This window comes from Myotis lucifugus, unplaced genomic scaffold (assembly GCF_000147115.1).
Source record: "Myotis lucifugus unplaced genomic scaffold, Myoluc2.0 scaffold_1302, whole genome shotgun sequence".
Lineage (NCBI taxonomy): Eukaryota > Metazoa > Chordata > Mammalia > Chiroptera > Vespertilionidae > Myotis > Myotis lucifugus.
The window spans coordinates 28013-43195 of NW_005872350.1; the positions used below are offsets into that span (position 1 = coordinate 28013).

Here is a 15183-nt window from a genome sequence, read left to right on the forward strand (position 1 = left end):
TTTAATTAAAAAGTTAGCTTCCTACACTCCTAGGATTTTGTTCTTGGGAAATTATAAAGCAACTGTTAATGGTCTAGAAGGCTGGTCTCATTCACTGATTCCCTTCTGCCTACATGAAAAGGCAAGTGTTTCCACCAATTCCTAAAATGAATTTTACCCCTGGGAGCTGCTCTGGGAAACTCCAATCCAGGTGAGGAAGGTGAGACCTTCCTGCAATCAGTGCTCTCTGCCTGGGCCACTAGGCCTTCCTTCAGGCAAGGGCAGTCAGAGCCTCCAGAATAGCGACTCCCCATCACGGGAGGGGTGCAAGCAGGAGCTGCATGCTTAGGCCCCTCGGGGAGGCAGGGAAAGGGTGTTGAGGAACTGCGGGTCCCCATTCCGCTTCAGCATAACACCTCCACTTTCACCGCCTTGTTGTGTGGGACTTGAAGGAAAAGCACTGTTGGTGGAAACAGGTCTGAAATCCAGGCTGAAGGGCACCACGCACCGCCCACTCCCCGTGCTGCCTGTGGTTGGGAACTGGAGCTCCAGGGACCGCTCACGGGGGCTGTCATCTGAATTCTAGCCCACGGAGATCATAAGGCTGGTGAGTCAGCGGACCTGGAACATCCACTGGGAACCTGTGCCTTTTGCCAGACGCCCACCTCTGACTCTAGCCCAGCCCTGAGTCGTGGTCGTGTCCAGCTCCTGGAGGAGGGAGGATCGGGTGGACCCTGTCCTTAGGGAGTACTCGACCTGCATGTCCTATACCCCCCGTTTCTCCTGCTGGGACAGCCTCACACTCGGGACTCTCTCTGACTTAACTTTAAGTCACACTTCCGCCTGCGCAATGACTGGGACTCCAAAGGACAGCAGTGTCCTGGCCTAAGGGCCATGCAGCAAAGGCAGCTGATACTTAGAATCCCGGGAGCCCCTTCCACCTCCAGGGCCAGCTGCACCATAAGCAGGGCCCTGAGAGCAATCCTCTCCCAGGGGCCTGGGGCCTCCAGGGCTTGGAGGAAGCAAAAGGAAAGAACCACCACCTGAGGGAGGAGGCGGGTTCCCTAGAGACTGAGCCTGCACCAGCAGCTCCTCACCAGCAATGTCGGGAATCCATGGGCCACCAGTCACTGCTCTTCCCTGAGAAGGACTAAGATGCCCTGTGCCTCAGGCCTGCCAGCTGCTCTCTGACAGCAGCCCTGGTTCCCCCCAAAATGAACACCAGGGTCTCCATTTTGTAGGCAGTTCTAGGTCCCCCTGAGTGTGAGCACTGGGCTGCCAGGAATTGCCATGGGCAATGCTGGGTGTGCAGTATGGGGGGCCCTCAGACAGGCTCCGCAGGCATCTGAACAGGCCTGGGCTCTGGCTCAGGGGGGATCCAGGCTGAGGCAGCCCAATGGTTAGCCTGGAGGGCCAGGCCTGGAGCCACACAGGCCGCTGGCAGGCCCAGGGGAGGTGGTGCTCAGGCTCCTGCTGGAGCCCATGCGGGGCTTCTGCTCTGCAGAGCCTGGGAGACCAGGCTGATTGCTGAGTGCCCACAAGGGACACGGAGCGAGCCCACCCCAGTCGCACAGGGCACAGTGCCCCTGACACCCAACAGTCAGTGGCTGCCATTTCAGTGTCTGGCCAGGAGCACAGCGGGACTGCCTCCTGCCCTGTGCTCACTCACCTCACCTTCTCCCAGGGATGTTTCTAACCCTGACCTCTCATGGGCTCTCCCTGGCAAGATGTGACCCGACTGCCCTGCTGGGAGTGTCTCCCACTAATCAGATGCCTTGAAGAGGACCGTAATGTCCCATCTAAGCTGTGAGCACGCAGGGCTACTGGCATCTGGAGACATCCAACCAGTCAATCCTCCCCGAATCCCCTTGTTTTTCAGTCTAGGAGACCTGCCCTCCTCGCAATGGACCGGCCTCCAGTGCAGGGACCCTGTCAAGTGTCCTCCCTAGAGAATAAACCTGCAACGTTGCCTGATTTTAGCCCAAACTCTGGTTCACCTCCATAAGGAAGCAGCCTGGTGCCACCAATTCCTGAGCAGTGATGTGGGTCCCAGGGCTCAGGCCCAGCCGTCCAGATGGCGGAGTTACCCTCCCAAAGTCACACAGCTGTAGGCGGAGTTGAGCTCTGAACCTGTGGGACACCAACCTGTCCACAGCATCATCCACCTGCTGACAACCACTCAGTCTGAGAGGCACCTCCTTCCCCTGAAAGCCGGGGTCTTTGGGAAGGACCTTGGGCCAAGATGCTCATCCCTCTTGGTTCTGGAGGGACCCGTGACTCACCGTGGGTGGGGCCTGGGAGCTGGGAAATAGAGGTGGAGCTGGAAGGATTGTATTGATGGCTGAGGATGAACAGGCCCCGGAGCCCAGCTCTGATGGCCTGGGCGTGGTGGCTGGGTCAGTGGAGGCAGCTCCTGAAGTGCGGTCAAGGCTGCCTCTGGGTGGGGCCACTCCCTTTGGTATTAGGTCCCCAGGGCCTGGGGCAGAGAAGCACAGTGAGAAATGGGGCTGTAAATCCCATGCCAAGGTGGGGCGATCACACTGAGGCCTAGAAGTAGAGGCAGCAGGGCCAGGGAGCCCAGGGACAAAAGCGGGGCTGTGTGCATCACAGACTGTGGTCTCAGGTGGGGCCCTGGCGGAAGCCTGAGCTGGAGGCCCCGGGAGGCCGGCCCTGGCTCTAACCATGGCTCACAGTGTGAGCCCCCAGCAGCCGGGAGAAAATAAAGGGTGAGCTCAGGAAGCTCAACAAAATGTAGGTAAAAGTCCAACAGGTTAACTACTGGCCCCCTGCTGTGTCCCTCAGTCCCTGATTCACTAGTAAGAAGACCTGGCCTGTCGCTGCTCAGGACCACTCCCGACCTGTGGGCCAGGCCCTCAAGGTCCAGGATGTGCACCCTGCCAATGGGCTTCCCTTATGATTTGAGAAAGAAGTTCATTGCCACCCTAACAGTCATCTGTTTAAGAAGTCTTCATCTCTCATGATGACTTTGATTGCAAGAATGATTTTTACCATGTTTTGCAATTTCTGAATTTTCTTCTATGAACATATACCCTTGTCTAAGTTAAATAAAACCCCAATAAAAACAGCAACATTGGGAGGAAAAACACACCTGAAAAACCTTCGACTACCTCCTAGTAGGAAAGGGGATGGGCTCTCCAAATACAAGTGAAAAATGAAAGTGGCTGGAGTTCCTCAGAGCATCAGGACAAGGTTGTTTTGCACAGTGTCCTGCTCCAGACAGCCTGAGAGCTATCGACCCAAAGCCATGCCCACTGTGGGGATTCCAGTCCCTCCACACTCTCCCAGGACAAGTCCCCCATGGCCCTCAGCCACCCAGTGTCTGGACTCATGGGGTAGTTTTAAGCACCCAAGCCTTGCAATGTGAAATCAAGGGGAAATTTGGATTCTGAAAGATAACCTTGATGAGCAGCAAGATGTAAGTCTGGTGGGATGAATCTGACAGGCGTCCACTGCCTGAGGTCAGTGTGAGCAGCAGCGGGGAGGTGGAGGTGCCAGACAGCAGCCAGGGCAGAGAGACAGCGTTTCCAACAGCATGCGGGGCAGGCAGGCGGGGGACCAGCACGCTGCAGCCCAGGAATCAGAGTGATGCATGCGAGGAAGTAAGTGCCACATCAACTGACAGGAGCAGTGCGAGCGTCATCCGTTTACTTTCACGGTGACCTTGCATTTATGATAGTGGTTTTCCACTCACAGTACTGATAACAATCTTCCCTTTAAAAATAAATTGGAAACGGCAAGTCAATTCAAGGGAAAGTACGTAAGTATCACTCAGGTGAAATAGACTTTGCAAAATCATGGAGATGGTACGAGGATGGCTGAAGACAGAAAACAATGCAGTAGCTAAAGGCCTCTATGGACCAGCGCTCCCAGCTGACGGTGACAGTGAGCTGATGACCTGTCTGTCCACTGCTGCCCTCACAGCAGCATCCAAGATGTCAGAGGACCTCAGCACGGTCCCAAAACGTCACTTTGGGCTGAACCCTGGCTGGGCAACATCGATCTGATTATTTGAGATGCTGAGTGGAGCAGTCAATTCTTCAAAACATAGAAGACATCTAAAAAGGGACTGCTCCGCAAAAGCCAAGATTCTGTGCTTTGACACAGAAGGTGGAGATAAGGGCAGCAGATTTAAAGTTAGCTGCCCAAAAATGAGTCTTAAAAAAATCTCACTTGACAGGGGCCGCACAGTTTCGGAAGCATAGCGACCGCTGATGACTTCTGTGTTGCACAGGGGCAAGGTCAACAAGCCTGCAGGTGCTAGAGAGGGGGCGGCACTGGGCCACGTAGCACTGACACCCTGGCTCAGGGACCAGGCATGGATGCCCTGAGGCTCCCCTAACACTGGGCTGGGCTGGAGTCAGGTCCAGAGGCCGAGCAACTGGTCTCCTTTGAAGTCAGAATCCAGGTTGGCTGCTTTAAGTTTGGCTTGGAATTTGGGTCAGGAGGAGGGGTCCACTGAGGGTCATCTGGCCTTTAGCTACTGTTTTTGTTTTTCTGCTTGTTTGTTTGAATTTCAGACATGAAGGCAGGTACATTGTGAGGACACTGATGGATTAGAAATCCCCAGTGTCTGAGAAAGGGAGGAGCTAGTGAGAAGCAGGTGCGATGTCAGAGGAAGAGGAGAACTTCAGGCGTTTACAGAAAGCCGGGCGGGATGATGGAGACTTGGCCTTGTCCTCGGTTCCACTTCTGCAGAAGCGACTCTTTTTGTGCCAAGTTGCTAAGTTGTGATCCCCTGGATAACCCAAGAGAGGAAGGAAAAACAAAACAAAACAACAAATAAATGAAATGAATAACAAATGACTGCCTTAGCTAAATGTTCTTGGGAAATCAGAGTCCTGTCCTGCCCAGGAGAGTTGGAAACAATACCCACAGCACAACCAGGATCAGGACTCGGTGAACCATTCTGCTCTGACCCCACTTAATTAATTTAGTGGCGTCCTGTTCCCAGGCTTTACTTAGCACGTGAGGAACATTCAATATTGCTCTAGGAGCCGCTGCCTTAGACTATTTTTCAATGTCAATGTGTTAACTATTAAATAAGAATGTTTACTAGTTTAGGACCCGGTTTTTCTTACTCCTCCGCCCTAATGACAAGCTCCCTGACAACTTGGCTCACACACAACTAACTCCTGCTCCTGTTCAAACACCTTGGGACACTTCCTGGTATGCTTCTGGCTGCTGCAACGGGACAGTCCACCTGAACTGCTCACTAATAGTCCTTGTGCATCTCAAACAGCCTCTTATGGAAGGATGAGTTTGAAATTCCTCTTTTTCAGACCAAAACACTGTCAACATCAAGAATTATTCCCATTTAGATCCCTACACATCCTCTACTGCAAGCCTACACTTCATGACCTTTAAATTATGGAGTCTTATCAGAGCAGACAATTGGCCTAACTTCCTGAACATGTCATGTACATGAGCATAACTGACTTACCTGATTTCTGACTTAGGATTCAAGTTCATAGCAGGTCTGCTGTTATTTCTCTCTCCACAACACCACCTCGTGGCCACAGCTCACACCACAGGAGAGGGGACCCACTAGGCAATGCTGGTGCCCCAGGCTTGGTCAACACCTTCAGGGACCAAAGCAGCTTTAACTGCAGGCAGTGCTCACAGTGGTTAAGAGTTCAGGCTCCGTAATCTGTCAGACCCGGGTTCAGTTCCCAGCCCCACCCCTTATTCTCTGGGAAAGTGCTTAACCTTGTCAAGCCTCACTTTCCCAGCCCTGAAAAGGGGATAGGAATCGTGCCCACTTCACATGGCAGTTGGAACTAAAGGAGAGACATAAAGTATGAAACTAGCTAAAGATTGCTGAGCCCAGAAAGAGCCCCCATTACATGGCTGCCATTCCTAATATCTACCACTGACCTCCTCACTCAGGAATCCAAACAGTTGTTCGTTTGTTTTATTAATCCTCACCTGAGGATATTTTTTTCAGGGAGAGTGGGAGGGAGGAGCAGAATCAGAGAGAGAAACATTTTTGTGAGAGAGACACATCGATTGGGTGCCACCCACACACCTCAACTGGGCCGGGCATTGAGCCTGCAACCCAGGCATGTGTCCTTGACCAGAATCAAACCCTGGACTCTCTAGTCTGAGGGCTGACACTCTATCCACTAAGACAAACCGGCCAGGGCAGTCAAGCATCTTTTCTCTGAAAGTTTTTCTAGCTGTATTAGGCTGATTATCGTTATTTAACTCAACTTAGACAATAACACAAAGGAAGGTGGTGAATGTAAAAAAATCTATGTAGCCCCCATGAGAATCCTTGCCAACAGATGCCTCAAGATAAAAGTTAATAAGCTTCATTATCATTTCCCTGCATGTGAGCATTTGACCTAATTCACCTCCTGTAAAGACTGGGAATGCGAGCATAAGTCCCTAAACACTGGTATGGATGTGTGTGCACACTTCGTTTTTTTGCATTTCGAGGTCCTGAAGTGGTGAATGTCACCCAGGAAGGCATGTGCACAGGTCACACTCAGGAGGCAGCTTCTCACAGGCTCTGGTGCTGTAACGGCCGCCCCTGAAAGGGCACGAGTCTCAGGCCTGGGCTGGTCTTCAGGAAGTCCTGGTGTCCTTCATAAAATTTAAATTCTCAGGGTGCATGTTTGGCAGGTTTATAGGTAAGTCATGTATGAAATGATATTTAAAAGTAAATTGAAAACTCAGCCATGTTTAAGGCAAGTAGGATGCACTTTCTCCCTTGCCAGAAGCCGGTCCATCATTGCCGCTTGACATAGTCGCTGCAGGGAAGAACCATCTGCACAGCATATGTTTCAAGGGACCTGGTTTATATGGCATACTGTTTTTAATATGTTGGCTCCCCTACTTAGCGCTATGTTTTTAACCAAGGTCACCTCTCCAAGAAAGGTTGTTTCTCCAGGTGGGGATTTTTCCCTGGAGTTAGGGATTAACAGGACTACAGAAGGGAATAAATCAGTAAAAACCCTTAACTAAGTGCCTGGCTGGTAGTTAACCACTTTAACTATGAACAATCACGCTTAAGCTACATAATCTTTACTTAGGATAATCTCCTTCAGTTACTTCCTTGTAGCTTAACAGAACAATAGAGTAGTGACCTTGGAATGGAGATAACAAACATCGTAAACCTTTGGTATAGAATGGATAGGATTAAAATCAATTGGTATAAATACAGATGTAACAGGAGAATAAAGACAGAACCTGGCTGGAGAACCTGACTAGAGAACCTGGACAGAACCTGGCTGGAAAACGTGACTAGAGAACCTGGCTAGGCTGCTGATCAACTGAACACTGTCTCCGTGTCATTCCTTCTTCGCTGACTTCGTCCACACCTTTGGGAACCCCTAGACCTGCTGGGGCTGGACCCCAACACCCCCTCTCCCAAACCTTAACATCTCTGAAATCAGGATGCAGCTTCGATTCTGACTCACAGTCACTGTGGGCCAGGTGACAATTGTGACAAAATTGTCACTGCCACAACCCATTTATCTTCTTATGTGAGCACCCTTGTCCTGACAGCCTCTGAGATTCCATGAAATACATACAGCACATGCAACTAGGAATCCACTTCAGAACCTCTGGCAATTCCATGTGACAACCCTGAATGATGAGCTGCAGTGCTCCCCATGGTGGCAGGACTTAAGGCCAGATCAGGTCAGAGAAGAAAACCAGACCCGCTTGTCAAAGTGACAGGAAGATCAGAGCCTCAGGAGGCCTTGCTGAAGACCTTGCAGCTGTCCTCACGTGTGAAATGCACCGCGGATCTCCCTACAGAAGTGGCCTATTGTAGGCCTGGAGGAAACAGGGAACCCCAAAATCCTCTGCTGTGGAGCTTGTCTCTGCAGTAACTGTGTGGACACCAGCTCTGTATATTTGAGTCCCTACCACAGTGTCTATGAGGCATTAGGCTCCTCATACTAAAGGACCTGAATTGTTCTGGGACGAAAGTACAGCAACACTGACTGGGGGTTATATTTCCTACTTGGGTGTTCACATTCCTAAGGAGACAGATGTGCATGTGTGGAGCACACTCCCTTCAGCATCCTACACACACACACACACACACACACACATGTGCACACAGAGGCAGTCTCCTTGGTTCTCCCCTGTCCCTGAGGGAGACCTGAGTTCCTGCCCTTCACTTCCCGCCTGCAGACAGGTCAGCCCCTCCTACCTTTTCCCCTGGGCTCCCTGCAGGTCTCTTGTTCTTCTGTTCACTTTGAGCAGCATGGGGTGGCCTGGAGGGGCTCCAGCTGCCATTGAAGAGGCTGAGAAGTACTGGGCAAGGCCTGGTCTGAGGACTCCAGCGGCCAGGAAGGCCTCTCTGAGGTTGACTTCCGTCGTTCTCTGGAACCCCCTTTCTTTAGTTTGATGAGTTTGAGTAAGAATTTGGCTCCAATCCAGTGCTTTTTCCTGTAAGAGGTAGGTTTTTAGGACACAGCCAACCCTCACTGCCCCTCCAGCAGGTGTCTGGGTGCCCTATGTGAACTGGAATTTCCATCACCAGCCTGTAAAGGTGGTGGTTAATCTGGTTCAGAAAGCGGATGCTCTTCGCCACCACCACGCTCACCCCACCTGGGGCTCAGGAGTTGGCACACAATGTACAGTTAATTCACACAGACCCAGGGGTGGTAGGAGCCTTCATCGTGGAGGAACCCACACTGGCCCCTGGGGAAAACAGAACTTCAAACCCAGCTCTTAGCTCTTGATTACTGTGCCAAGTGCAGGAAGTGGTGCTATACTAACCTAATCATGCTGGTTGGCAAAATTCCACCAAAATGCCATTTTCAGAAAGAGACTGGGACCTCCTCATTTTCTGCTAGAGTTAATAATACATGAAATAGGCTGGCATATTCTGCCCACTCCCGGCACTGAGGAATCTGGGTGAGGGGAAGAGGGCAGGAGAGTGGGCCCCTTCAAGTAAAAACAGTGAGCCCTGGATGAGTTACCCGGTGGTTGGAGCATCAGCCTGAGCACTGAAGGGTGGTGGGTTCCATCCCCCGTCAAGGGCACATACCTGGTTTGCAGGTTCAATCCCCGGCCCCGGTCGAGGTGTGTGCAGATGGAAACCAATTGATGGGTCGCTCTCATCTCTCTCTCTCTCTCTCTCTCTCTCTCTCTCTCTCTCTCTCTCTCTCCCCCATGGCTGTCACCTCCCTCCCTCCCTTCTACTCTCTCTAAAAATCAATGGGAAAAATATCCTCAGGTGAGGATTAGAAAAGTAAGTAAATAAATGAAAACTGTGAATGTAAAAGGTAATTCATTCCAGCTAACAGGAAATGAAGCATTCTAATGTAACAGGGACCATAGCTGTGTTCTGGTCCTGGCTCTGCCACGAAACAGCACTGTGCTTACTCTGCCACGAAACAGCACTGTGCTTACACAAGCCACTCAATTTCCTCATCGGTGCCTCAATTTCCCTGTCCACAGGAGGGTCAGTCAGAGGTTCTGAAATTCTGTGGTTCTGTGATTTCTACATATTGGCCCTGCTGGATTCATGGTGATTTAACCTCAAGGCTGGGCTGGGACAGGACAATGGGAAGGCTCAGCTCCTGGGCTCAGGCCTGGGCCCAGGGGGAGCCCCGCTGGATGGAGGCCAGCAGTCTTAGGGGCCAAATCGGCCCACCACCGGGGCTGCTGCTCTCTGGGGAAGGGAATGTGTTTGTGAACTTGCCCTGGACTGGGGTCAGGTCCAGTGAACCCAGAGGAATGGAGGGCAGAACAAAAGTTTCCTGTGCTTGAAGACAGGGGTGCTGGTCCAGGCATCTGACCCAAGCTTCCTTCCCAAAACAGAAACCTGGTTTTCTAAGTCCCGCAAACTTAAGACAAATGCTGATACACCTGCTTTAGTGGCTCTAAAAGCACAGACTCTCTGCCCTTAAACAGACTCCTGGCCAGCTGGCATTCACCATCCCTCATAGGATAACCCTGAGTACTGAGGGCGGGACTGAAAGAAACTCTAAATTCGTTCCCTGCTGGGAGGGACCTGCACACAGGGACCTGCCATACAGCAGAAGGTACGGGCCCAACAAACTGGCCACTGCTCTAGATGCTACAGCTTCCCCAGCTCATGAAAAAGCAAACTTTCTGTCCTGTGTGTAAGCTACTGACACTTAAATCAACTCACTTCTTTGGCGCTGGATCATGGAACTTGCGCTGAGCTATGCTTTTTTCTTCCAGTGTTTCATTTTGTCTCTGTAAGGCATTTAATTTGTCTCTAACAGAGGAGAGAGAGAAAAACAGTCTGTTTTTAAAATAAAAGACATAAATTGACTTAACACCCCACCTAGGACCTGGCCCAGAAGGAGCCAGTGTGTTTCTGGGACTCAGACATCATGGTGCTCATGACCACCATGACCCCTGAGTTGGGAATATGGGGATGGAAGCATGTGACATGGGTCCAGGAGCCTAACACATCGAGGAGAAGGCTAAACACCTAGGGTCAGGCTGTGCGTCACCTCAGGAGAGAGACCCCGAACCATCTGACACTCAAGCTGGGAAACCCCGAGGGTTCCCGGCCAGGTCAGCTCAGGACGCTGGGCACTCGGGTCAGAAGCACGGGCTAGGCTAGCTCCTGCAGGTGCAGTCCAACGATAGCTTTAGTGGTGGGAGGGGTCTGCCCTCGCTGAGTTAGACAGGCATCAGGTTAAAAAGGTCAGTTTAGCAAAGTCATCCCTCCAACCTGGACCCACTCCAATGTTGGGCTTCTGCTAACACTTCTAGTGAAGCAAACTCAAAGCCTTTTGGGAGCCAGACAGAGAAGATAAGGAGCAAAGTGGCCTGGGAGGACCTGAGGGAGGAGTGGGGGCTGCAGCAAGGCTGAGCGCTTGGTGCCACCTGGGACCTAACTCGGGGCCTGCAAATGGAGGGCCGCTCTCCATGTGGCGGAGCTTCTGACTGCTTTTCCCAAAGGAACTAGAAGCCCCGGCTCTGAAGCAACATCTTTTAATTTCTAAATGTGGGAAGTCAGTTCACATTTTTAAAAAAACACAAAGGAGCCTCTTAAACCTTGGGCTGCCAGAGGGCACCCCCGCTCCTGGAAGAGGGGGCCTGGCTTTCCTGAAGCAGAAGACATGGCATGCTGTCCTGTTGTCTGTCTAGGAGCCATGCACGCAGTGCTCGCTATACAGCTCCCCCCACTGGGATGCTGCCTCCTGTCCTGTTCCTGCCTCTCTTCACCCATGTGGCCTTGACAGCTCAGACCCCGGCTTTCCCCTGCTTGAAAATGAGTCCTCGGCATCCAGAGAGCTGCTCAGGCTCCTTCAGTCAAGAAGGTGCCCAGGCCCCTCCTATTATGAGGGCTTTTCCGTGAGTTCACCGCATAGTGAGCACCCGTGAGAAGTGATCATTTGCAAACTACTGGGTCCCTGGCCACAGACCTGCTCTGCTCCCAGCACCCTCGGCTCGGCCTCTGTTCTTCTAGTCTGTGTTATTCTGTTCCCACAGCCGTCCCCCAGCCCCGCAAACTCATGGCCCAGCTATCCCAGGGCTGGGGATGACTCTGCTTGGAGCAGGCTCAGGAAGCCTGCCCACTCCCTGGCCTCCTGCAGACACTTTCTAATGCAAAACCCTCATCAGATCATCCCCAGGGTACCAGGTCCCCACTCTTCTAGTTTGCACCTGTCCAACCTCTGCTGGTAATTTTTAGCAGCTGCATTATAGAGAGCCCACTTCAGGCTACAAACTCTCACTTCTACCCAAAAAGTACAGTGCGGTTTCCCATGTCAACCATCCTTGGTAGATGTTGAGCCCCCTGTAGATGAGCAGACGAATCCGGGAGAACAGTGAACAGCAGCATCACCCCGGGGAGCTGGGACAGTACCCAGTGGTCACTGTGTCCATGTCCCTCTGTCCCACACTGGCCAGCCATTCCCGATCACAAGGAAGGACAGTCCCAGCAGCACAGCACCGAGAACCCACAAGATGCGTCTCAGATGACTTGACTTCAAAACCACAAGGTTTCCAGCACCAAGGCTCTTCCTCCTGCCCTCATTTCTGGCAGCTTCCAAGGCCTTGTACACCAGCATCCTTAATCACCCACTTCCCAGTGAATCCCACTCATTTGCCAGGTATGGCAGTCTTCCATGGCTGAGCGCTGCCTCCTCCAGCTCCCCTCCTGCCACTCCCTGCACCTTCCCTGCAACCAGAAAATGCGAAGCTCCACCTTCACGTTCCCCCCGCACCCGCCCCCCCCCCCCGCCAGTTCCCCACACACACTGGCTAGCCTTCTCCCCATCCATGTCAGCAGCAGAACTCCAACTCCCACCACCACGCTTCCTTCCATTTCCAGGAAGCTCCTCAACATCTGTCTGTGTGCACACAGCTCTGCTCTCATCCCATCAACCCTATTGGTTCCTGGAGACCAGGTAACTGGTTCTGTGTATCTCGCAGGGCGAGGCCTGTCAGCAAAGGCAATGTGGGCAGAGGGAGGACAGCCACTGTGCACCAACAACCCACTCTGCAACCCATTAAGGGAAAAACCGACACAGAAAGGGCTCAGCCTGTGATCTGAAGTCCTTCCCTAGGAACTTCTCTTTATCACTATTGTATTTTTCAAAGTGAACTGGATCCCAAAAGCAGATTAAGAAGCGTCTGGCAGGGGGAAGTGTCTCTGAAAAGCCAACAAAGCCAACCACCCTTATTTGCAGAAATCTGGAACCATTCCCTTCCCGGGAAAACGAGAAGGATGTGCTGGTAAGATGGTCTGTCCCCTTGCCTGGGACACCAATGTGCCCAAGGGTTCTCTGCTGCCCAGAATGGCGCGGTCTAGTCACGGAGCTGGAAGCCACGACCCCTCTGTTGACGGGCGTCCATCAGCCCACACCCCTCACACGTACTGCCGCTGGTGCTCCTGGTGCTGGTCCTTGTTCTCCACGTCCTCCTGGAGAAGCCTCTGGTTCTGCTCTTTCAATCTTTGGTTTTGGCTCTGCAGGTGACGGTTTTCTCCTTCCAAGTTGCCCTTGAGGTGGGAGAGCAGCTAAAACACAGATGGACAATGTTTCAAACACCACACGCTCCTGTGATTCCACTGCTGGGAATCTACTTCCAAAAGTTGAAAAAGGCCACGTGCACAAAGATGGCCATTTTGGTATTATCTACGTCAGCTGGCATGACCAATATGGCCAATGCCATGGGGATGGCCAAGCCTTCTGTCACTGCACCATCCAATCAGGCAGCCACAGGCCATGTGTGGCCGCTTAGCACTGAAAATGCAGCCAGTCTGAGCTGAGCCATAAGTGCAAAATATATAATAGGTTCTGAGGACTTAATAATGATTCAAAAATAATGTAAAATATCTCATTAATAAGCTGCCTGGTGCTTGTGGCTTGGTTGAGTATCATCCCATGCACCAAGAAATCACCAGTGTAGTTCCTGATGAAGGCACATGCCTGGGTTGCTGGCTCCATTCCCAAGTAGAAGCCATGCAGGAGGCAACTGATGGATGTTTCTCTCAAAAAGTCAGTAAAAACATATTATAAAAAAATCTCATTAATAAGCTTTAGGGGTTACATGTGATATTTTAGATATAAGGGTTAAATAAAATAGACCCTTAAATTAATCTCACCTGATTCCTTTTACTTTTTGAATATGGCTACTAGAAAGCTGAGTGTTACATGTAGTGGCCTGCATTATATTCCTATTGCACGTCTCTGCTCTAGGCAGGGTTGGCACGCTTTCCGGTAAAGAACGAGGTACTAAATATGTTAGGCTTTCCAGGCCGACAGTGGTCCTGTTGCAACTGTTCAACTCTGTTATTACAGCAGGAAAGGAGCCAGAGAAACAATGCACACGCATGGGTGTGTCTGTGTTTAAAAAATAAACAAAACCAAAAATCTTAACTCATGGACACCAACATTTAAATTTCATGTCACTTTCACTTGCCCCCAAATATTATCCTGCTTTTGATTTTCCCCAGCCATTAAAAACTGTGAAAGCTATTCTTGGTTCTCAGCCATACACAAACAGGCGTGAAGCTGGACCTGAATTTTGGGCTGAGGCTGGCCAGCTCCTGCTCTAAAATATCATCGCGGTTGGTGTAGCAGGAAGTCCCAAGCTTTGGCTTCAGACAAACGGGATTCCAACCCGCTACTTCAGAGGGACAAGAATGGGAACCCCAGCTCACAAGATCATTGTGAGAATTAAATGAGATGACACAGAGAGCATAGTGCTCAGCCGAGAGGACGGAGATACAACGGTACTTGGCTGTTTCCATGCACCTCCCCGACCCTGCAAAAAGCAAAGATCAGGTGAAAAGTGTTCTGTAGCACACCCCTGCCAGTCCTGGTGTTCATCCCAGTCAACTGCCTCTGGCTTCCTCTCTGCCTCTGTGTGACATTCACACACACCCTTTGAGCAGAGATGCCAATGAGGACCCATTCCCACCTGGTGGAGCCCAAGGCGTCAGCCCAGGGAACAGGCCCACTCAGGGTCTTGGGGGCTCCAGGTCTGGCCTCACCTGGCAGTGGTTGCCCAGCTCGGTCAGCGAGATGTCCCTGCTCTGGAGCTCCTCCCTCAGCCAGTTGCACTGGTCCTGCCAGCAGTTCACCTCCAGCAGCGTGTCGTTGAGGGAGGTCTGCAGCTTCTTGCTGTGCACCTGCAGCTCCTCCTGCTGCCCCTTCAGCCCCTTATACCGGGCCTGCCAGCGGTTCTTCTCCAGCTGCATTTCATTAAGGGAGGTCTGCAGCTCGTTGTTGTAGATCTGCAGCTCTTCCTGCTCCTTCCTCAGCCAGTCGCACTGGGCCTGCCAGCAGTTCACCTGCAGCTGGGTGTCACTCAGGGAGGTCTGCAGCTTCTTGCTGTGCGTCTGCAGCTCCTCCTGCTCCCTCTTCAGCTGCTGGTGCAGGGAATTGGCCCTGGGGGTGGAGAGACACAGGGCCAAGGGCTGAGGCACACTCCCAGGCTCTGTCCCAGTTGTGCAACCTTAATCAAAACAGCAACCTCTCTGGCCCTCAGTTTTTTTCATGTGTTAATGAAGGGTTGAACAAAATCAGCGGTTTTCAAACTGTGTTCACTGGGGTTCTAGGAGGCTACCCCAGCTGCCCCACTGGGTGTTGGGGGAGAAGGACAGGCAGGCTAGGACACCATTACAACAGAGCATCCCTGTAAAAGTCCTTTCTATGTGAGGCTTTGGCACATCTGCCTACTTAGAAAAAGAGTTCTTTGATTGAGACACTTAAACACTGAATCAGAACA

General features: G+C 51.7%; 1 protein-coding gene across 1 annotated transcript in view; it reads right to left on the bottom strand.

Moving 5' to 3' along the window:
• Window positions 1-8204: 8204 nt before the first annotated feature.
• Window positions 8205-15183, bottom strand: part of LOC102443185 (protein Daple-like) — a 33719-nt gene continuing 26740 nt past the window's right edge. The window contains exons 13-17 of the mRNA XM_006107618.1: window positions 14747-14843; window positions 14447-14536; window positions 12822-12967; window positions 10118-10207; window positions 8205-8403 (exon numbers count right to left, since the gene is read on the bottom strand). Coding sequence (XP_006107680.1) covers window positions 8205-8403; window positions 10118-10207; window positions 12822-12967; window positions 14447-14536; window positions 14747-14843 — 622 coding nt within the window. The remainder of the gene's footprint in view (window positions 8404-10117; window positions 10208-12821; window positions 12968-14446; window positions 14537-14746; window positions 14844-15183) is intronic.